Source organism: Trichophyton verrucosum (assembly GCF_000151505.1).
Source record: "Trichophyton verrucosum HKI 0517 chromosome Unknown contig00307_1.f1.exp, whole genome shotgun sequence".
Classification (NCBI taxonomy): Eukaryota; Fungi; Ascomycota; class Eurotiomycetes; order Onygenales; family Arthrodermataceae; genus Trichophyton; species Trichophyton verrucosum.
In genome coordinates this window covers 15,214-36,143 of record NW_003315442.1, presented here as the reverse complement: position 1 = coordinate 36,143, position 20,930 = coordinate 15,214, and the positions used below count along the sequence as shown (strand labels likewise).

Genomic DNA, 20,930 nt, shown 5'->3' with positions numbered 1-20,930 from the left:
TCTTCTTCTTCTTCTTTTTATGCTCGTCTTCCTTTTTGCTTCGTCCAGTCCGCTTCTCTTCCTCCTCTTCTTCTCTCTCGTCGCTCGCTCGTCCCTCTCCTCTCCTTCGCCGCGACATGTCCCTCTCCCCCGACCACCACCAGCATAGTAATATCAACATCAACAACATCAACAACAACTACTACTACTACTGCTACTACTACTACATCACCACTGCTACTCCTTCCAGCTCACGCAGATAATACAGACATGCCCTGCTAGAAACACTCCATTGGCCGTCGACTCTCCGCTGACCGTCTGCGTGTCGGCTCGTCTGAGCTTCCCTCCTTTCGAAAGCAGTTCTGCTGGCAGACTCCGCGAATAGCTAATACAGATTACCACCACCCACAACTACACACAGAAAACTACTACAGATGACGATAGAGATGGCCTCGCTGGAGGATCGGTTCCAGGTCCTCAAGGAGGTCGGCGATGGCAGCTTCGGCAGCGTCGCCCTGGCCAGAGTGCGCACTGCAGGCTCAAATGTCGCCCGTCGAGGGACCATGGTACGCCTCCGTTCCTGACCCAGAGATCACGATCACTAGCTTTTGACAGCTATGACAGGGCCAGTTTTTGCTAACAGGAGCCCGCTGTAGGTCGCCATCAAGACGATGAAGAAGACATACAACTCCTTCACCGAGTGTCTGGATCTCCGCGAGGTCGTCTTCCTGCGCTCGTTGCCGCAGCACCCGCACCTGGTGCCTGCCTACGACATCTTCCTCGACCCGGGCACCAAGAAGCTGCACATCTGCATGGAGTACATGGACGGCAACCTCTACCAGCTCATGAAGGCGCGAGAACACAAGCCCCTCGAGCCCAAGGCCGTCAAGTCCATCCTCTTCCAAATCCTGTCCGGCCTCGACCACATACACGCCCACCAATTCTTCCACCGCGACATCAAGCCCGAGAACATACTAGTCTCCAGCAACACCTCGCTCGAGTCCTCCTCGTCCACCTTCAGCCGCTACTCCCATCTCGTCACCCCGCCCTCTACGCCCTCAAACTACACCGTCAAGATCGCTGACTTTGGCCTCGCCCGCGAGACACACTCGAAACGACCGTACACAAACTACGTTTCAACGCGGTGGTACCGCGCTCCCGAGGTGCTGCTCAGAGCCGGTGCGTACTCCGCTCCAGTCGATATGTGGGCTGTTGGCGCCATGGCAGTCGAAATAGCTACCCTGAAGCCCCTTTTCCCCGGCAAGAACGAGATCGACCAGGTATGGCGCGTGTGCGAGATCATGGGCTCGCCTGGCAACTGGTACAGCAAGAACGGTGCCAGAGTCGGCGGTGGTGAATGGCGAGACGGAATCAAACTCGCTCAACGGCTCGGCTTCTCGTTCCCAAAAGTGAGTTTTCGCCTTTTATCTATTTTACCCCTTCTATTGGCTTTTTATATGTGTATGATATACTGACCTTGCAGATGGCTCCCCATGCACTGGAAACAATTCTCCCAACCACACACTGGCCGCTCGCTCTTAGCCAGTTTGTGACATGGTGTCTTATGTGGGACCCCAAAGCTCGTCCTACCTCGACTCAGGCCCTCAATCACGAATACTTCACAGACGCCGTCGATCCGCTACGGCCCAAGTCGTCTACTGCTCGTCTACTCGGCCGCCGCCAGAGCGATAAGAACTTCAAGGTTAAGGATGTCGATGCGCCCACACCAACACTAGTCTCCAAGCCATCATGGTTCAGACGGTCCATTATTGGAGCTACTGGACGAGAGAGCCCGGCTCTGGCTAACATGGCTGAGAACACCTCAGAACCATCGTCTACAAATGAACAGCAGGCTACCATGGTAAAGGTCAGTCCCGAAGTGGCTGTACAAGTACAGGTCAAAACAAAATCGAAGCGTGCTACTTGGGCAAACGGTGCTCCCATGCCCATCCTTCCATCCATTCGGCCTGTGTCACCTCTTTCCAATGCCGTCACAGCCCAGGGTAACTCTCATGCGAACAATACCAACGCCAATTCTCCAGACAGAAAGGCAGCGAACCAAAACGGCACACAGCAGGCCAACCCAGCTGCGTCCAAGAAGGTGGCTCGCCAGCTGTCCGTCAACAGCAATGGGAATCACTATTCAGATGCCCACCGAGCAGAGGCAGAGCGTGCTCTCAACGGGTCTACGGCTACCACACCCACCCAGAAAGAAAGTTTCTTCTCTCATCTACGGAAACGGGCTCGTCGGTTATCTGGAAGAAATCAGACTACTATTCCAGCAGATGACGTGGAGGCTAATGCTGCTAGTGCTGCCTGGTCTGGTCCTACATCTAATCGGTCGAGCATGGCCATTGACCCCATCACCACCAGCCCGATAGCAAAGCAGTCATCTATGGCCAAGGGGAAAAATGGATTTGCGGATCTCGATAAGGCATTGCAGGATGTCAAATATTCGCTGGACAAGGCCTCTAGTCCCCAAGCGACTAGCGTCGCTGCCATAAGCCAGATCCCTTCTCCTGCCCAAAGTGTGTCAAACACTGCTCAGAATCCTGCAGCTGGACCCATATCCAGTCGGACTCGACGTGCTCTGCAGCTGTCCTCTCGTCCCGTTCAGCGGTACGAAACACCGGAGGAGGAAGATGAACTCCTCCAGGAGGTACTCTACTCTACCTCCAACGCTGCCAGGCATCTGCTAGCCGATCAGCCTGAGCCGCCTAGCGACGAACACGTCTACCACCAACAGCAGCGACAGCACCATCTGCAGCAACAACAACAACGGCAGCAGCAGCAGCAACAACAACAACAGGCGTCAAACACATACCCATTCATCGACACTGACCTTGACACACAAATGCATCATACTCCGTCAATACGGACAGTGGATGACAGCTGTCGCGCAGGTCACAATCCGTATCCTACCCCTTCTCCGACTGCCAGACGCGACGGGCTGGGCATGAACATGGGTATGAACATGGGCATGGGTATTGGCCTCGCGCTGACTCCTGACGAAACGCCCTCGAAACCAATGGCCAAGGGATTTGTCACCACAAACCTAGGGAATCGACAAGGTCCCACGCCTCCGTACGATGACAATCAATGGCCTAGCGCCGTCGGCGTAGGTGGCTTTTGATAGACGTGGTTCAATCATCGCCATGTCTATCGACTCGGCCTAATCTAATGGATACGCTCATCCCATACCTCCGCCAACCACCTCGCCACCACCGTCGACCACCACCAGCAGCTACTCAGCGACCCTACCCAGCGTATCCATCCCCAAACCATTCATTTCTTTCGTTTGTTCTCCATCTTTCGCTATTTCCTAATCCTTCTTTTTTGCTCTCATCTTTATCCTGCATTTTTTGATCATTTTACCTCCGCTTACTCGACATTTACTCCTAACTTTCTTTCCCTTTTTTTTCTCATTTATACATTTTGTTCATCATTCATATACACATAGAGAGGTTTTGGTGGGCCCGGTCATGTTTTATCTTTTATCATCTTCGGCTGTTTTTTTCCTCGTCCTCGCTTCGGCTCTTAAGCGATCATAGCTGATTTGCTTGCTTGCTATTTTCTCGTCGTCCCTCTCTTACACCCTCCCTTCGCGCCCCCCTACTCCACGGGACTGGACTTGACTACTTCATTTTCTTTTCCTTCTCATCTTCTTTATACCCCATTGTTTCCTTTATCTGCCTGACTATTAGATCCCGGTTCGATCCCAGCTGGTCTTGCGGCTTTCCTACATGTTGTGTTATTTGCTATCTGCGTGTCTATCAGATATCCCATCTACCACCACATTTACGCATTTATCCATATTATTTATTAATATTTTAATCTCTGCCCCCATTTTCGCCCCCACTTCCCTCAGGCACTTGTTGATATACTTCCCTCTTTATACTTCTCTCCCTTGTTCCGGTATAGGGGGAAATGGCAGGTGGTCGGCTTCTGTTTGCATGCATGCATTCGCTTCCTTTCTTTTTCCTATTTCCACCAATCTACTGCTCCTATTGAGCTTGGTCCTTTACCCACCTTCTTTTAACTATATACTCGGGGCAACTTCCCCCCATTGCGAACCGGTCCATGTGCTGCTCCCAGCCTCAGCCAACCAACCAACCAACATATCAACCTGCACGGCTATATCCCCTTCCCCCCACCTACTTTTCCTTATGTCTAACCCTCCCCATCCTGTTTAATACTACTTGTATATTCATTCATTATGCGGTCATCCTCTCTGGACCCCTTTCATATTTCTTGCTTTGTTTTCCTGTTTCATGCACATAGACAGCACAGCACAGCAGCAACAAAAACACCCTTTGTTTAACTGGAGGACCTTGTTCTTCCTGCTTTCTTACTTTTTTTTTTTTCCTTGCCCTGTACAATCCATTTTGTCTGGCAGCAGGGCTGGCTGGGTTGGGAAATGGCTCTACGTTTTTTTGATTCCGCTTTCTTTCGGTTTCCGGCTCAGGCTCAGCTCTGGCCTTAAGGCTTACTGTACTTATATAAATACGGAGCGCTACGTTTTAATCGTGACATCTAACCTGCCTTATACATACATATATATCAACCAATCGATAAAATAATCAAAATTAATTCATTTTTCATCAGAGCATGGTTCAAAAGGTGTACAAGATGTGGCGAAATTGAACTTAGTGTATCGGATCCTTTTCGAAGTCTATAAATGGTACCATGGCAACTGTACTACTTCGGTGTCTTATATCATATATTACTGGTCTCGTTTGCTTATTGTTCACTCCGAGGCTGAATACTTCAGCTTGTCAATATGTCTTTCCATATATGTCTTCGTCTACTGAGGACATATATTATATACGACTGCTAAGTCTTCCTGCACTGGCTCTCATACTCTGCTTGGGGTCACAAATTAAACTCTTCACATAGTCGTTTTCAATTACGGGGTACCTGACCATAAGATGGTTCCATGTTGTTTCATGAACCGCATAGCATATAAGTGGTGAAGCACCTCGGCTGGCTGGAGACAAATCTTGATTCCGACAGGCCCTTGAATTTGAACGTTGCTTGTTCGTATGACACAGGTGTTATCGTGGTAGAACCGTCCTAATCCCTCATTCATGAAACACATGCTGAAGTAATGACCGTAATTTTCTCCTCAATCGTCCGAGTTGACATACTCCGATACTCCGAGTAGAGCAGCGAGTATCGGCATCACAGACACTTGGCTAACTCTAGAGAGATAAGTTTGAGGGTGTGAATAGTAGCGTATCGTATCAGGCATCATATGATATGGACGTCTTTTGAAGACAAGAATATTCGGCGGACGTGCGGATATGTTTGCCGCAAAGATGGAATATCAATAGACGGCGAGATATATGAAGATCCATGGAGTGACCGAGCAAAGGAATGGCCCTAATAAGAATAAGCTCGTGAAAATGTGTTAAACCGCCTAGCTCCAGGCATGCCATGCTGCAATATAACTACTTGGTTGCTGGCAGCATAAGACACGCCACTGCAGGTAGTATCCCAGCTCTGCCAAGGGGTCAGCGAGCTTAAAGGACTCAAGCAATATTTGTATGCATGGTATTTCTGTCTTGCAGGTACGCAGTTGAAGCTAGTTGGGATGCCAGAGCTCTTGGTAGCTTGCGAGGGTGATCTACATCTTTTCTCGGAACCACCGTAGCTAACCAAGGCAGATTTTTAATGGGTACGGAGTATCCAGCTCGGTCTGTAAACTCCGTAGAGCATGGGATCCCGAGCCATTTCAACTATAGTAGCCCAAAACGAACCGAGGCTCTCTGTCCCTTGTCCCACCTCTCGCTCGACTGACTTCGTGTCGAAAAGGATCGAAAGGGAGAAGAAGCGTTGATGTCTGATATTTGATGCAGATGAAGAGTTGGATGCCAAGCTAGCCAGAAGCGGACTAGGCTAAGTTAAGGGTGCGGGCCGTTGCGGCTAGGCTTATGTAATCTAAGCTCAAAAGCAACATTCACAGGGGGAAAAGGGGATGAAACACGCCATGTTATTACCATTCCTTATGTGTTGGATAAAGTATTCTAGAGGGGATCTGAAAGGAATTGTTGTTTTGTCTCGCCATGATTTGGATTTATTGAGCCAGGCAGGGTGATGCTATGCCGTTGAGCGCATCATACCGTGGCGAAGCTAATATTAGCATTCGACCTCATACCAATACCAAAGAATCCAGGTTTTTATGGAGTTACAAATATTGAGCTTACGGGATAGTATGCAGTATATACATTTCCATACTATTTACGGAGTATTATATGCTCTTATACCCGGCTTTATACAAAATAGAAACCTCAGCGGCAAAGGAGAATATAAGGAATGGGGTCATCCCATATTGGCGTTGGCTAACGCCCCCATCTACATTGTCTAAATCAGCTTAGATAATAACATGACTTATACCTGATACCATTATAGATTTGGATGAACATACACATACGAGTCTCCTCAGCCGCCTGGCCTCCAAATAGTTGAGCCGTCTTATCCTACTGTTATCTCTAAACCACTCAGAACTGGATCGTCATTTACATCTCTGTTGAAGCAATTTTTAGTTGTACTTGGGTCTGGATTCTAAATATTGTCTTTGGCAGCTGCGATTATACATCCTGGGCAGATACAAAGAAATACCTCACCAAAGCCGGTCCTGGTGAAGACAAAAGCCCATCGTCTAGCCAATTTCCGTTGGATTTAACTAACAAGAATATAATAGAATCTATCCATCGAGACTTAACTGCAAACATTACTAGATATGGAAGAGAAGTAAAGACGCGCCTGATAGAAATATTTGAGAGGGACTGCATCAAGAGTCTTTCAGAGGAAAAATGTAGGTGTTTTTTCAACCCTGCTGTGAACCCCCTACTTACAAGGAAATATTGGACTGGAATGCAGAAAACTTGAGACTTTATATAAGGAGAACCTATTCTGAAGAGGTAGATTCTGATGCTGCTCTTCAATTACTTTGGAGAAGTTTCCACTTCTTCGCTCATTGCCCGTTTCCCAATGATCCCGCAGGATGGCATTGACTTTGATGCTTTTCAACGTGCTGTATGCTTAACGTCCCTCAATAAGACAAAACATTGCGCGAGGCTAGTAATTCCTGTGTCTGTTGGCGCAATGAGCCTGAATATCGTAAGAATGCGATTTTCGACGGATATTCAGAAGCATTGGATTCCTAGGGACTATTATACCCCACACAGAAAAGAAACACGGAGTGATACCTTCTACTTCAAATGGGATATTGTTGAGCTTGTGCCGAATCCTTGTTGTACACCTACCCCAGTAGATGAGATTGAAGCTGCAGCGCCGGAGATCCTTGAAAATTCTTCTGCCTTGAGGTCAAGAGAGACAAAGCGGGAAGACGTCTCTGTTCTAATAAACTTACTTCTACGTGTAAGATTGGGAAAGGAGAAGTGGTTGAATTTCCCCTTGGGTGAGATTGTGAAATCTGACCCCGAGGAGGGGGAACTAACACTGAGACTGGTGAACGGCTTAACTGAGGGAGAGAAACTTCCTCTAGACCAATACGGCAAGGTGGAGGATGTGCTCATAAATCTGCTATTGGTTGGCTATACGGAGTAGAAATATGTGCTGACATGGTATTCATTTAGCCTGACTTTGATATCAGGTTCTATCAGCTGTGACAGTCCTTTTCCAAACTACAATGGCCGGTATACATGACCCTTGGATGGAGATATGCCATCAAACATATATGCTATTCTCTTTTTTGAAGGGATGCGGCGGGCCTAATACAACCTCTGAAGTAAGTAGTTATACTGTCATGTAAGCATATTACTGATGCAGATAATATATTTAAAAGACGATATCATGCTCAATATACGGAACTTTCCTTTACCTAAGTTTTCTCTGTTGAATACATTTTTGATAACAGTCTGCGGTAACTTCTGAATACTATGTAAATCTGCTGTCCAGAACAGGTCAACCATGCAAGTATTTTGATATGTCTGAGGTTTCGTTGATCAGTATGGCCAGCCAAAGTAGTAAGATGATCGATACTGTATAGCAGAGCAAGCAAGTAAAATTCAATGCGGCCTCAAGCGGCCACTGCTGCCTTGATATCCCTGCGGCGTAGCAGGCAGGCAGACTGACTCAATCTAAGGCCCTTCACAGCCTCGACAGAGGTAGGTATATGCAGAAAGAGAAAGAAGGTCATCTGCTGTGATCAATGAGTGCTGCTATCTGAGAGGGGTGTTCTAGCAGGTTGATGCCTGTCTCGCCGGCCCCTGCCACTGCCCACGCCGAGAAGGGTATAAAAGGAAAGACGTCTGATTTCTCTCTCCCTCTTTTGTTTTCTTTTCTTTCTTCTCTCACCTACCAGTTTGTTTATCTTCAGCTTCATCTCTCTCTCTCTCTCTGCTTCAACTTCATCATCCTGCTGCCTACGCCTCTGACAGAGCTTCACAGACAGGACCAGGCCAGAGAAAGCTGCAAAGATGATCACCACTCCCACCTTCGCCGAAATGGAGGACACGGCTCGCGCAGTCATCCTCTGCCTCAAGAAATGCCCTGATCTCGCCCATACCAAGGTGGCCATCATCGGAGGCGCTGCTATCTGCAGATACGTTGCTGAACGTCAGCCAACTGATGACCCAGAGGTAGGTCCAAAAGCTTGGAGGGGGTATATGTCGCGTCTGGCAGCTAACTGAGGAGCAGGATGTCGACTTCATGATCACCATCCCCAACGCGGAGGTGGCGCACCGCAGACTGCTGCAAGCCTTCGACACCATGTTCACTGAGTACGAGGGCTGCCTGTACTATTCTCACCCAGGCGGAAAGCAGATCAAGGTTGACTTCAGCACCAACTGCCGCGTAAGTGATCGATCTTCGATCTTCTTTAGTCGCGTGTATTCACGTCAGATATTTGGTGACTAACAAGGGGGTATGGTATGTCATAGCTGCCCTACATGCCCATGGCAGCAACCATCGTCCGAGACGTCGACATCAACTGCCTCCCCTACATCGGACCAACCGACCTGCTGGTGCTGTCCATCCGCCTCTGCGGCCAGCGTAACAGTGAGTACTCCCACATCGACCGTGACTCTGCCGACGCGGTGGCCCTGGCCGAGACAATCGTCAAGGAGGGACCTGTCGTCCTGTCTCCCATCCAGCGCCAGGTTATCCGTGAAGAGCTAGCTGAAGTCGTTCACTGGGGTCCCAAGGACGAGACCTGGTGGAGAGGCGTGCTTGCTGCTGCCTTGAGCTCCAAGGACAAATGAAATGGTTCCTGGTTAACCAGTTACGTGGTCCATGGTATCTCATGCCACTTGACAGACTCATATGGATGTCTTCTTTTTTTCTTCTCATCACTTTTAAGGAGTTTTCTTTTACCTGGTCCAGTTCTAGGGGGTTATCATGGCAGTTATCTGGTGAGATGGTTAGTTCAACTGGAGGAGCAGACATGGGGATATTGCAATGTGCATTTGTTATCAGATTACTCATCTCACTTTATCGACAAGCTCGTTATCATGCAAGGATCTCGATGGGGGTGTCGATGGATCGTCAGGGGGAGGTGGCGAGATCCTTGATCAAATAGCTTAACCTGCTCGACTTGATGCATCGGAAGCTGATAATTTGTATGGTATCTCGCTGTGATATAAACATGTTTTATGATGCGGGTAAAACAAGTCACCAGCCACACCTGTAGCGGTTATATATTCTAAGTAGGCTGCAGCACTCCGTACTTCGTAGTAGCATCACATCGCTATCCTGTGCATGTTTCATCGCGCGTGTTGAGTGTTGAGCTTTTGAGGTCGCCGTCGCTTCGTCTGTTTTTAACAAAACTTCTTGTACATCATGACTAATATCTTAATAATCCCACGTGACATATTAGTCATCTCTTACTAATCAACGCGTCTCCCCGCGACTTTTCGCGACGTCGAATTTAATTGAAAAGAAGAAGAAGAAGAAAACGCTTGAAAAGACGCAGAAAAGAGGCTGGAAAGAGAAGAAGAAACGGCAGACCGAGAGCGCGACGATGTCCTCTGACGGCGTGGACTGCGAGGAGCCGCCGTGCATCAACCCGTACGAGGTGTTGGGCGTGGCCGAGCAGGCGGGCGCAGACGAGATAAGGTCGGCCTACAGGAAAAAGGCCCTCAGACACCACCCAGGTAAACGCAAAGTGATAGATATACAGTGATATGATATTGAACAGCAGTGCTAATGCGAGGACATAGACAAGGTCTCGGATAAGGACAAGGATGACGCCCACCGGAAGTTCCAGGAAATCGCCTTTGCGTATGCGATTCTGTCCGACGAGCGACGGCGTCGACGCTACGACACGACGGGCAACACGTCGGAGTCGCTGGACCTGGAGGACGACGACTTCAGCTGGACGGACTTCTACCGCGAGCAGTTCAGCGTCATGATCGACGGGACGCTGCTGGACAAGTTCAAGCAGGAGTACAAGGGCTCGGACGAGGAGAGGGCGGACCTGCTGCGGGTATATGAGGAGTGCAAGGGGCAGATGGACGGGATCTACGAGCGAGTCATGGCCAGCGACGTGTTGGAGGACGACGACCGGTTCCGCGCCCTCATCCGCGACGCCATCGAGGCCGGTGAGGTCGCGGACTATCCAGCCTTCACGGAGGAGCCGGCGGAGACGAAGCGGGCACGGCGTAGGGCTGCAAGGAAGGAAGCCGGCGAGGCCATAGAGATGGCCCGGGAGCTCGGGGTCGAAGAGAAGCTGTTCGGCAGCAGCAGCAGCAGCGGTAGGGGCAACAAGAGCAGCAGCAGCAAGAAGACCAAAGGAGGTAAAGGCGGCGGAGACGGGGGCGAGGATGCGCTGATGGCGCTCATCCAGCAGCGCCAGAAGAGCCGGGGAGAGTCCTTCCTGGCCAACCTGGAGGCCAAGTACGCCCCGAAGAAGCACAAGCACAAGAAGCGGGCTGCAGAGGACGATGAACCGCCGGAAGAAGCATTCCACAAGCCGCGAACCCGGACACTGGACCGGGACCGGGGCCACCACGATGGCCAGAACCAGCACCAGCCACGCGAGAATAATGCTAAGAATAAGAGTAATGGACGCAAGAGGGCAAAGCCGTGAAGTGAAGGGCCCATAATTCCTTTTCCCCGTCCCCTCGATCACCGCCTGATCTGCCCTCCCTGTGTTATCTAGTGCCGGGTGTCTTCTTTCGTTCTCCCCGTTCGGCGTTGCGTGGTTGGCCTGGGACGGTGCTTGTTGGAGCAAGGGAGTTCTCTCGGGTCTGCTGCATGCGCTTTTTCTTCTTCTCTGCTTCCTCCCTGCAGGCCCGAATGTGATGCCAAGCAGGCGTTCCTCTTCCTCAGCTGTCTCTGTCTTGTCGTCGTCGTTTTCTGTGTTATTACTATGTAGCCGGCTCGTCCTCTGCCAAATACAACACCAACACCAACTATCACCAACTATCACCAGCAGCAACACCAACAACAACTATCACCAGCAACAACAATCACCAGCATCAGCAACAACAACAACTGCGAAACGGCTATCCAGGACGAGACGAACAAGCGCATCTCGTCCCGGGGGCTTCCTGGTCGCTTCTGCTTGGCCTTTCCTTGTTCTTCGTCTTGCCCAGGCCCTAATATAAACAACATGGACGAGCTGCTTCAGCCACATCCTCGCCTTCTCCCGCGCTCTGAATCGCGACCCTGAAAGCCGACCTGCTCGTCTCTCTGCCTCTCTCCGTCTCTCCGTCTCTGTCTCTCTGCCTCTGTCTGTCTGTCCTCCCCTTCGCTGCCCTGCGTCGTCCTGTTGCCGTGAGACTGACTGGCACAGCTTGATTCCTTGTCCCACCAGCGCTGCCGCTAGCGACGCTCCCTGTGGCTGCGGCGCCACGACCGAACCAGCATCCTGACTCTGGGAATCATCGCAGGAACGCTCTCGCTGCCTCCCTTTTTGCTGTCCGTCCTGAACGACTCGCTGCCAGTGTGTCCCTCCGTCTGACGTTCTGTCGCCGTCGAGCTTTTTGGGCGCGGGCGGGTTTTGCCTGGCTCCACCAGAACCGCCAGCAGATCCAAGCCTATCTCGCTCGCTTTCGTATTTTCTCGCTTTCTCTCTCTCTCTCTCTCTTCCTCTTCTTCCTCTTCTTCTTCTTCCTTTCACCATGGTCCCCAAGATGTCTCTCGAGTCCGCCCTTGACGAGGAACGGCGCGAGATCCTCGAGATCCTCCAGGGCCGCACGCAGCAGCAGCAGAACAGCCCCCAGAGCCCTCAGAGCCAGCATAACCAGTCTCCTCGTCCCCACCACCATGCTACCGTACAAGCTCCTCCCATCCGCTCCATGCTCGATGTTGCGCCTGCTCCCTCTGGACGGCCAGGGTCGGTCAAGTCGTCGTCTGCCAGCGTCCGGAGCATGCTCGACCCGATATCACCCTCGCCGCTGAGGGAGACTCACAGCGCGGCATCCTCGCCCACCTCCTCAGCCCATACTCCGTCCATACACGAGCCGGAAGGCCTGCGTAGGGCCTCAGAGTCGTCCTATGGCGGCCTGCCGTCGATAGGGAAGAAGACCGGCGTCGAGGCGTACCAGTTTGGCATGCTACCCAGCGTACCGAGCCAGCTGCCAAAGCGAGTCACCCAGGGTGGCAAGAAGAGCGTCACTGGAAACGGCAACAGTCATAACAGTAACAACAAGCACCACCCCAGCTCCATGGCCGCCGTCATGTCCGGGGCCGACTTTGGGCCGTTACCTGGTTTCCCGCGTGGCAGACAGATCGGCCGCCATGCTCGTGGATTTCCACACAGCTCCACATCTCCCATGCGCTCGCGGTCTCCGGCACCACGCTCGCTGAACAGTCTGAATCCACAGGCAGCCAACTCAAAGTCAAACGTCAACACCTTTGTCACGGACTCCGGCAGGGTCATCAACTTGGATCACGCATATAGAAAGCTATCTAACGCGGCCCTGCAGCGGTCAAGTGGCAGTTTGGCCCATCTGCCTCACATTGAGAAAAAGGAACTGGAAGACCTGGCTGAGCATTCAGACTCCGATACTAGACTTGCTAAAGATTACTATGATACCCCTGATGGCGGCTTTAGTGAGGACCACACCAGTGAAGACGAGGAAGACATAAGCTCTGACGATGAGCTGTGGCGATTGGGCGTTGGAAGAGGCCGTGGCCGGACGAGAAAGAAGCGAGACGGCCAGGGAACTGATCGCGATCTAGATGACCCAGAAGCAGCCAAAAAGGTCAGAAGTCTCCTGGCAGCCGCCGAAGAAGAACGTATGTATTCTCTTTTATTTTTTATTTATTTATTTTTTATATTCCCTACTCTGATTTAAGTGTCGTGGTGTTAACAAGTATATACAGGCAAAACCGTGTCGTCAACGTATAAAGTCCGGTCTCTGCTTGAGCCCGACAACCGCGCTGTTGCAGCAGCGGCTGAAAAGCCCATGAAGCACAAGACCAGTGTCCATCCAAACACTAATTTTGATATCACCGTCTCCCAAGGCAATACCCCCGTTGGCTCAGACGATGAAGGAGATGGAGGCGGCCGTGACGGTAGTCCTATGGAGGATGAGGCTGAGATCAGTGAGATCAAAAAGGCCCAGAATCTGAACGTCTACCTCTCGCCAACAGACCAGTCGGTGCCCAACAGGGTCATCCGCACTATTGTACGCGGAGATTTTGCCAAGATGCAAGAGGAGGCCGAGCAAGGTCTTCGTCGAACCCGTAGCTATCTCGTGGCTACTGACCTGAGCGAGGAATCGGTCTATGCCCTCGAGTGGACTATCGGTACTATCTTGCGTGACGGAGACACAATGTATGCCATCTACGCCATCGACGAAGAAAACTCATCGTCCTCTGCCAAACCGTCTGAAACAGACCTTCCATCCGTAACGCCAATAAGCGACGGATACAAGGCTGTCCTGGACTTGGTTACCACAATGCATTCACAGGCCGGAGGCAGTGCAAAAGCACCCACCCGGCCGTCATCATCATTCCCTTCACCGCATGTCTCTACCACTCATCTCCCTGGTTCTGCTAGCGACAGGGAGAAAGAGAAAGACAGCCATAAAGAAAAGGGCCTGGAAAGCGCAACCGGCTCAGTGGATTCTAGAGCCTTATCCAAGGCGGAGGCAGACCGGGCCCATGCCATTGACGGCCTCACACAAACATGCGTGCGTCTCATGCGCAAGACGAAGCTGCAGGTTCGTGTGGCGGTCGAGGTGATACACTGCAAGAGCCCCAAGCATCTCATCACAGAGGCGGTAAGTTTTGTACTCCACGCATAATACACTCACACATAAGAAGACCTCGCACTAACCAATAAACCCCCTCTAGATCGATGCTCTCGAGCCGACTCTTGTCATTCTTGGCTCCAGAGGCCGAAGCGCGCTTAAGGGGTTCGTCTAACCTTCTTTCCCCGTATATACTTCCGCACAGCCTCACTAACGTCTTAACATATTGCTAGTGTTCTTCTGGGCTCGTTCTCGAACTATCTCGTCACCAAGTCCTCTGCTCCGGTGATGGTTGCTCGCAAGAAGCTGAAGAAACACACCAAGTTCAAGAACAACCCTCTTCGTTTCTCGAACAACCTCGCAGGTCTAGGATCCAACATGAAACTTGCGAATGCTAAAATCGATTAACGCCATACAATCGACGACCTCCCTCTTCCTTGCTCTTCCTCTCCTTCTCCTCTCACGACACGACTGTTACTGTTTGCTTTATTTTTTCTACATTTTTTACGTCCTCTAGCATTGCACTGCATGATTTCAACTTTTCTTTTTTAGTCATCACATAATTGCCCTTTTTCATCTCTCAGGATTGATTCCCCTCCCACAAGCCTTGTACCTGCATTGCATTGCATGGTCTTACTCTACCAAAACACAAAAGAAGAAAAGATACAACTTACTACACCAACCCTGAACCCTAACTCGAACTTGAACCTTGAATGCTAAGCAAGCGGTCTACACTTTGCCTTTTGTTGCTCTGTTATTAACTAGTTATTTGAAATTCCCACTCCCCTGCGTACTGCTGCTACTACTCGTTGTTATGCCTGCCATGTCATGTTCTGGAGTGGTTTTACTCTTGATGGCGTTGAGAATGCATAACCTACTTTACCCTACAGATTCCATATCAGCGAAACGGCATGGATGGATGGACGGATGGACGGATGGGCTGATGGACGGGACGGATATGTGATTGTGATACGGGCTGGAGTTTTTGATTCTTGTCTCATCTGCAGGTTTTCAGTGTTTTTTGTCATGGAATAGGAGTTTGTTAGGCTAGGTTCATTCAATAAAGCGTTGATATTCGCAGTCTTTAACCGGGAGAGCCCTTCAAGCCTTTCAGCTATCCTCCTTTGATACGTATGTATTTGTCCGCACCGCTTGTCCATAAGTGTGGTTCTTTCACTGACCTAGAGATGCGGATAATAGTGAATGCTGGAGATGAATATTCCCAACCACCCCATTGATACCCAGTGAAGACTCAGCTCTTCACTCTAGCCCCCCAAACAGCATATATATCCGTCTCCCTCTCGCTGAAATCCTTTCCTTTCCTACAAAATTCATTCCCACTTCTACCTAGGAAATGACCAAAATACCCAATCTTCCTATCGTATGTACTGGGAGATAAGTACACTGACGTCTTCTGCTTATGCTCTGCAGACTGCTGGAGTAGTTATATCTCCCAAGAGCCTTGCAGAGAGCTCTTTAGCTAGCAGGCAGCAACTACATGTGATGTCTGTCTTGTCAAGATCTCGTCATAGAAGGGTATCTTTGGATAAAAGACTTGCCTGTAACAATCAGGACTCTGTGACAACGGTGCGCTGGCCCACGAAAGCTCTGTGAGCAAGTAAGTACTCGTTTAGCCGTTCCTTGAGCTAAGGGCTAACCCCTGAGTATCCGAAGGCTGCCTCCAAGGAATTACGCACGTTTAATTGGGAAGATGTTATTCGAGAGCAAATCATGATTGGATCAAAGGTTTCATCTCTCGATCAAGTTTGAAATTTTTATTGGTTGTGAGTCAACTAACGGTGTAGTTATTAGGAGCCTGACTCCCCCGAGTTACGCCAGCTCCGCCTGTTAGGGGTGGAGGTTTGGGCCTTCGAAGCCCGAACTGGTTGGTGCACTGGCTCGCTCGCGCCGCCAGGAGCTTCTGCAGCTGCACCGACAGCTGATGGCTCCCCGGCACGCTGAGCGGTCGCTCATGCTCATGCGGCAGCCCGCCGAGCTCGTCAGGAGGCCGGCGAACGCTGCCGGTTGGAGGAGAACCCGGTCTAATTCCTTTCGTTCTCCATGCTTGGATTAGTCTATGAAGTTCGGAATACTCCTAATTAGGTATGTTTCATGTATTCAATAATATACATCAAGACATACTGATAAGTCGTTATGTGGCACAGCGGCAATCCGGGAGCCATGAATACTTGGGCAATCAACGCAACATTGCCTTCTCTCCCTATACTCCCGAACAGCTTATGCATTCAACTACTTGCCGCATCTTGAACCAAAAAGGGTCGACAAGGTGTGCAAATTCCAGGAAGGATGACAAGCTACGCTCTCCTAATAGCGCTATATAAGCTATCGAGAGGCAAAACCACCGCCGGATACCATAATTAGCCGGGGGATCAAAGGGGAAGATCTCAAGGTACTCGAAGATATTGGACCTGGAAAGGAAGCAGCTGATACTACGACTTCATATCCTTGCTCCAGTCTTCCATAAAAACAAGGGATATAATATTCTCGTACGAGCTCGAATCAAATCCTTAAATACTAGACATCCAGGTCTACTGGAAGGTGACTACCGATCCGATCAAAACCCTTACGGTGGAACACCAAACAGCAACCCAAGCTTATACCATAGCAACAGCAACTAGACGACATTCCTGGTCTCAGAATCCATCACATCCGTGACGGAATAACCGGCAGGGAAAATCACCAAGCCCAAATAGGAGAGTCGGGCAAGCAAAGCAGTGAGAATATCCGAGCACATATAGAGAAGACTCCAGCAAGCGAAGGAGGTTCCCTGGCTACGAAAAACACATACTGGTGTCTATATTCCACTATCACTCACCCCTGATCATTGCAGCATATATTTGAGAATAGGATGGGTGGAAGGGAGTGAGAAATGAGAGGTTGTGAGAAGGAAGGAAGGAAGATGGTGGGAGAAAAGCTTTTCAACCCATCCTGCCCTTCTGCACAGTTATCTTGCCAGTGCTTCGCATCTCTGCTCGTTTGCTGCGCTGCTTGGTCTCTATCCTGGGTTTGCCGTCGTTTACCATCGCGAGACCCCTGGTTTCAAGTCCGTTGTTACCGCGATTGAGAAAGGTTTCAAGGATCTTGCTGCCTCTGCTTCCCCGGTCCCTAGACCTGTGGTTTTTCCTTCGAATCGACCCCCGGAGACCATGTTGCCCCTGGGGTGAAAGGCTCCTCCTCCCATCGGTGCTCCTGCCTCTGCTGCTGTAACCACCACTACCCCTGCTCTGCCCTCCCATGGGGGTAACCAAGATCTCGCCGCGTTGACCACCGCTGTCCAAGCCTTATCGAACCTACTAACAGGTAGTGAATAATAGGTTTTCTTCCAGCCGCTGTAAACGCATGGGAGATACTGATATATGGTCTGGACATAGGCCGTTGGTCTGCTATGACCCTCAAATCGCCCGGATGACGGTAACCCCAGGTATTCTCAGGGTCGGTGGCCAGCAACTGGCCTTCTTTGTACATAATACGTTGGGCCGGGAGGTGTTGGCCCTTCCAGGGCCGGATGTCCGCTATGTTCCTGGCAGCATGGGACTTCATCAAATACATCTTCACCGGCCCTCGTATATCAACGGCCTGTTGGTCCAGTCACGAGGAAGACCTGAGATGCGTGCCTGTACAGCTTGCCAGGGGGCAACAGGCCTCAGACCTTTCACAGAGTGTGCACGGCTGCCGGGACAATTTGGCAGCGAAGTAATCTTCCACTTCCATGATCAAGATCAAAAAGAGCCATTACTTCAAGCAAGCATTGGGCGTGTTGCAGAAATCTCTACTCCAAATCCTAGATTCTGACAAGCTACGGCCCCAGTGAATGATCCGCTCGAGCAATTCCTACCTAGCTGTTGTATTCGGTACCAAGATCGGGGAGAGAGCCCTACGAAAGCTGGAAAAGGTCGAGTTCACTTTCGAGGTAAAGTCAGTTAAAAAACTGATCTACAACTTTGGAGACACCAGTGGTGGGAAGGGCCCAACTCTTTGGACCGTCCCGGTTGGCTACTCTACTACTCTGGAGGAAGTAGCCAGAGCAATACACGAACTTTTTTGAGACTTCTGAGATAGAGAGCAAAGTGGTGGGTGAGATTACCTTCGGAAGAAAAGACAAAGATCTATCACGTCGAAAATTCGGAGGATTGAAAAGCTCAAGTTGTTGTCTGCCGCTGCTAGAGGGCTGATACAGCGACCTTTTAGAGCTTTAGAGCAGGAATTCGAATCGATATCCAGGCAAAAATTGTCACTGATCCCTCTAACATAGATTACTGTCGAAAAAACTTCAGCTCTGCCTACTACTTGTGTGGGCTCACTCCTTTTAGTGTAGTGGCAGACTTTGACAATTTCCCCGATTCATTTGAAATTTCTGGGTAGAATGCCCCCTAGGGTGTCGGATGATTGAATGAAAGGATATCGTCTAGTTAGTTATGGGACTAATAGCTGGATAACTAGTTAAGGTGCCTACTACTCGGTCGTATGCCATCTCAAAAATAATTCAAATGATTGCTGCTCAAAACCAAGAGCTAAAGGATGTTACAAATGATATGAACTGTGCTATTTCGTCTACGAGCCCGGAAATCGTATACATCTCTTCGCATCACCTCAGCTAAGCCTGTTTTATTAGCTTTGCCATAGTTATAACTTTGTTACAAAAAATCTCAACGGTCTTCAATACTATGACGTAGCCACTTATCAGCGAGTAAATAGTTATAGCTTTGCGGGCGAAAATAATGCTAACTTCAATACTTTTTGATGCACATAATAGTCCATTGTCCTCGCTGTGTGTAAATACTCAACTAAAGACGATCTAGAGCAAGATGATATTACATGGGTGTGTCCTGTGCGGCAGAGATGTTTTCCCCGACTATAATCTTCTCAAGCAAAGAGTACATTGGGATAGCAAATATCGAGCATGTAAGCGTTAATACATGTCTAATCCCGAGATGGAGGAATTCCACTATGACTGACTGAACACTGGAGTGTGCGTCAACCCAGCACGAGGGCTGCAGCCAGAGGTGTCCGGAGTAAGCAGAAACAATGCTCCACACTTCATATATAGAGCGCCGCCCAATTTTGACGACCGATGGGACGATCCAGAGGATGACCTGGAAGATGCCAGTCTTGATCCCGAGGATGAGGTAGTATTCAATATGCACATCCGGGTTCCAATGCGGTGCCGTTCTGGCTTTATTATCCACGCCTCATGCTATTCCCTTCTCGAACAGTTCTTTAGCCCGGGCGAAGTTCCCATAGCACGCCTGATGGACTTATTCTGGTCCTGTCCCATTCTGGGGTGTGGTATGAGCACCCTTGATTGGGGCCATGAATATGGTGGAGCCTGCAGGGTCAAGGAGCACTATCCGTGGGAGCAAAGGGTTGTAAAGGTGGAAGGCTCGAGGATATTCTACAAACCTGACATTTCCGAACCATTCTTCCTCCGAGATCCGTGGGAGGCGCTGAAGGACGACAAACGCGTAAAAGCACTCGTACGGAGAGCACGACTCAACGATAAGCGAAAGAAACGAAGGATGGTTGAACGAAGCACAGCTCCAATAAGTGGCTATGCTGAGCCTAATTGCCTAACCAGTCTCACCCTTGAACTCCTAGAGCTCATAATTGTTCAGCTACCCACAGTTGATGCATTGGCATTGTCCCAGGCCTCGAAAGGATTGGCCCGGATTATCCCTTCCAACCTGGGTCAGTCCTTTTGGAGGTCTCGATTCCAGCCAGATCTCGAGCTTGGTTATGCGTTCGAAGCTAACAAGACTAACTGCTTGCTTGACTGGAAATGGTTATACTTCAAATTCAGAGATCTGACACGTTTCGAGCCAGGATTGAAAAATAGAAAGCGTATCTGGAAACTTATTCGGTCACCTATATCTGAACTGGCAGCTTTAGGTTGGAGTGGTGATACCTCTCTGCGTCCTTTGAATATCGAAAAGAACCAGCTTAGATGGACAGAGGGCCGCGGAGTCATCCACCCCATGGAAAGTGAATGTCCAGATTATCCAGATATGAAGAGCCGGGATTTCCAAGATGGGTGCAAGGAATTTTACACTCAACTAACTGCTATCCCCGATGATATTCACCAGATTATAGCCACCACTGTAGTGGCTGGCGAAGCTCCTTTTGTTAGCGGACTCCGTTTCATCACCAAGGGAGGCCCTGATATATGTCTGGGATACACGAGAGGGGGGGAGAGGCAGTATTTGGATATTGTTGGCGGGTCGGCGAAGTCGACGGGCCTAAAGGGTTTTGCTCTCTCAGTAGGACAGAAAGGAATACATGGGCTGAGAGCCATAAGCCAGGATGGCAGATGCTCGGAATCGGCTGGCCTGACTCACAAGCTACTCGAGCCACAATATCTCGTGGTGCCAAAGCGTATCATTAGCCTAGAGGCAGGCTTCGATGTGAGGGACTTATCATTCCAACGATACCCAAACTTATTTTAACTGACAGTTATTGTAGGGATTCAAGATGGTCCGACTTGCAATTGCGGAATACCAGCCAAACAGCTCACAGGGGAACCAGCCGCCACGGAAGAAACGCAAAACTGAACTGGTATCAACCTAAAGAATCATAGAAAGGATGATCCGCTCTTCCTTTCCCCAGATATCCTGATCCTCGTCAGCAAATGGTCATGCTACAATGCCTGTAACATATGGTTCTTCTGCTGATCTCTGTGGGGGTTGAGCAATCCCAATAACTCCCATCGCAGCACGCCTTAGGAAATTCGGTGACCATTCATCTGTGATAACATCTCTCAGGAAATGC

The 20,930-nt window shown here is 50.0% G+C and overlaps 6 protein-coding genes across 6 annotated transcripts; all 6 read left to right on the top strand.

The window, feature by feature from the left end:
- Window positions 1-413: 413 nt before the first annotated feature.
- On the top strand, window positions 414-3,112 carry TRV_03790 (uncharacterized protein; the record flags this gene model as incomplete). The annotated part of the gene is made up of 3 exons (XM_003022057.1): window positions 414-545; window positions 636-1,388; window positions 1,463-3,112. 3 exons carry the CDS (start codon window positions 414-416, stop codon window positions 3,110-3,112), a joined length of 2,535 nt encoding a protein of 844 aa, XP_003022103.1.
- Window positions 3,113-6,912: 3,800 nt separating this feature from the next.
- On the top strand, window positions 6,913-7,551 carry TRV_03789 (uncharacterized protein; the record flags this gene model as incomplete). Its single annotated transcript, XM_003022056.1, has 1 exon — window positions 6,913-7,551. One exon carries the CDS (start codon window positions 6,913-6,915, stop codon window positions 7,549-7,551), a length of 639 nt encoding a protein of 212 aa, XP_003022102.1.
- Window positions 7,552-8,194: 643 nt separating this feature from the next.
- Window positions 8,195-9,206, top strand: TRV_03788 (uncharacterized protein; the record flags this gene model as incomplete). Its single annotated transcript, XM_003022055.1, has 4 exons — window positions 8,195-8,307; window positions 8,405-8,585; window positions 8,629-8,799; window positions 8,886-9,206. 4 exons carry the CDS (start codon window positions 8,195-8,197, stop codon window positions 9,204-9,206), a joined length of 786 nt encoding a protein of 261 aa, XP_003022101.1.
- Window positions 9,207-9,964: 758 nt separating this feature from the next.
- On the top strand, window positions 9,965-11,032 carry TRV_03787 (DnaJ domain protein; the record flags this gene model as incomplete). Its single annotated transcript, XM_003022054.1, has 2 exons — window positions 9,965-10,097; window positions 10,164-11,032. 2 exons carry the CDS (start codon window positions 9,965-9,967, stop codon window positions 11,030-11,032), a joined length of 1,002 nt encoding a protein of 333 aa, XP_003022100.1.
- A 1,036-nt stretch (window positions 11,033-12,068) lies between these two features.
- TRV_03786 (universal stress protein family domain protein) lies at window positions 12,069-14,555 on the top strand (the record flags this gene model as incomplete). Its single annotated transcript, XM_003022053.1, has 4 exons — window positions 12,069-13,188; window positions 13,276-14,177; window positions 14,251-14,312; window positions 14,381-14,555. 4 exons carry the CDS (start codon window positions 12,069-12,071, stop codon window positions 14,553-14,555), a joined length of 2,259 nt encoding a protein of 752 aa, XP_003022099.1.
- A 4,452-nt stretch (window positions 14,556-19,007) lies between these two features.
- TRV_03785 (uncharacterized protein) lies at window positions 19,008-20,729 on the top strand (the record flags this gene model as incomplete). Its single annotated transcript, XM_003022052.1, has 3 exons — window positions 19,008-19,070; window positions 19,166-20,566; window positions 20,625-20,729. The coding sequence occupies 3 exons, from the start codon at window positions 19,008-19,010 to the stop codon at window positions 20,727-20,729; spliced, it is 1,569 nt and encodes a 522-aa protein (XP_003022098.1).
- Between the last annotated feature and the right edge of the window lie 201 nt (window positions 20,730-20,930).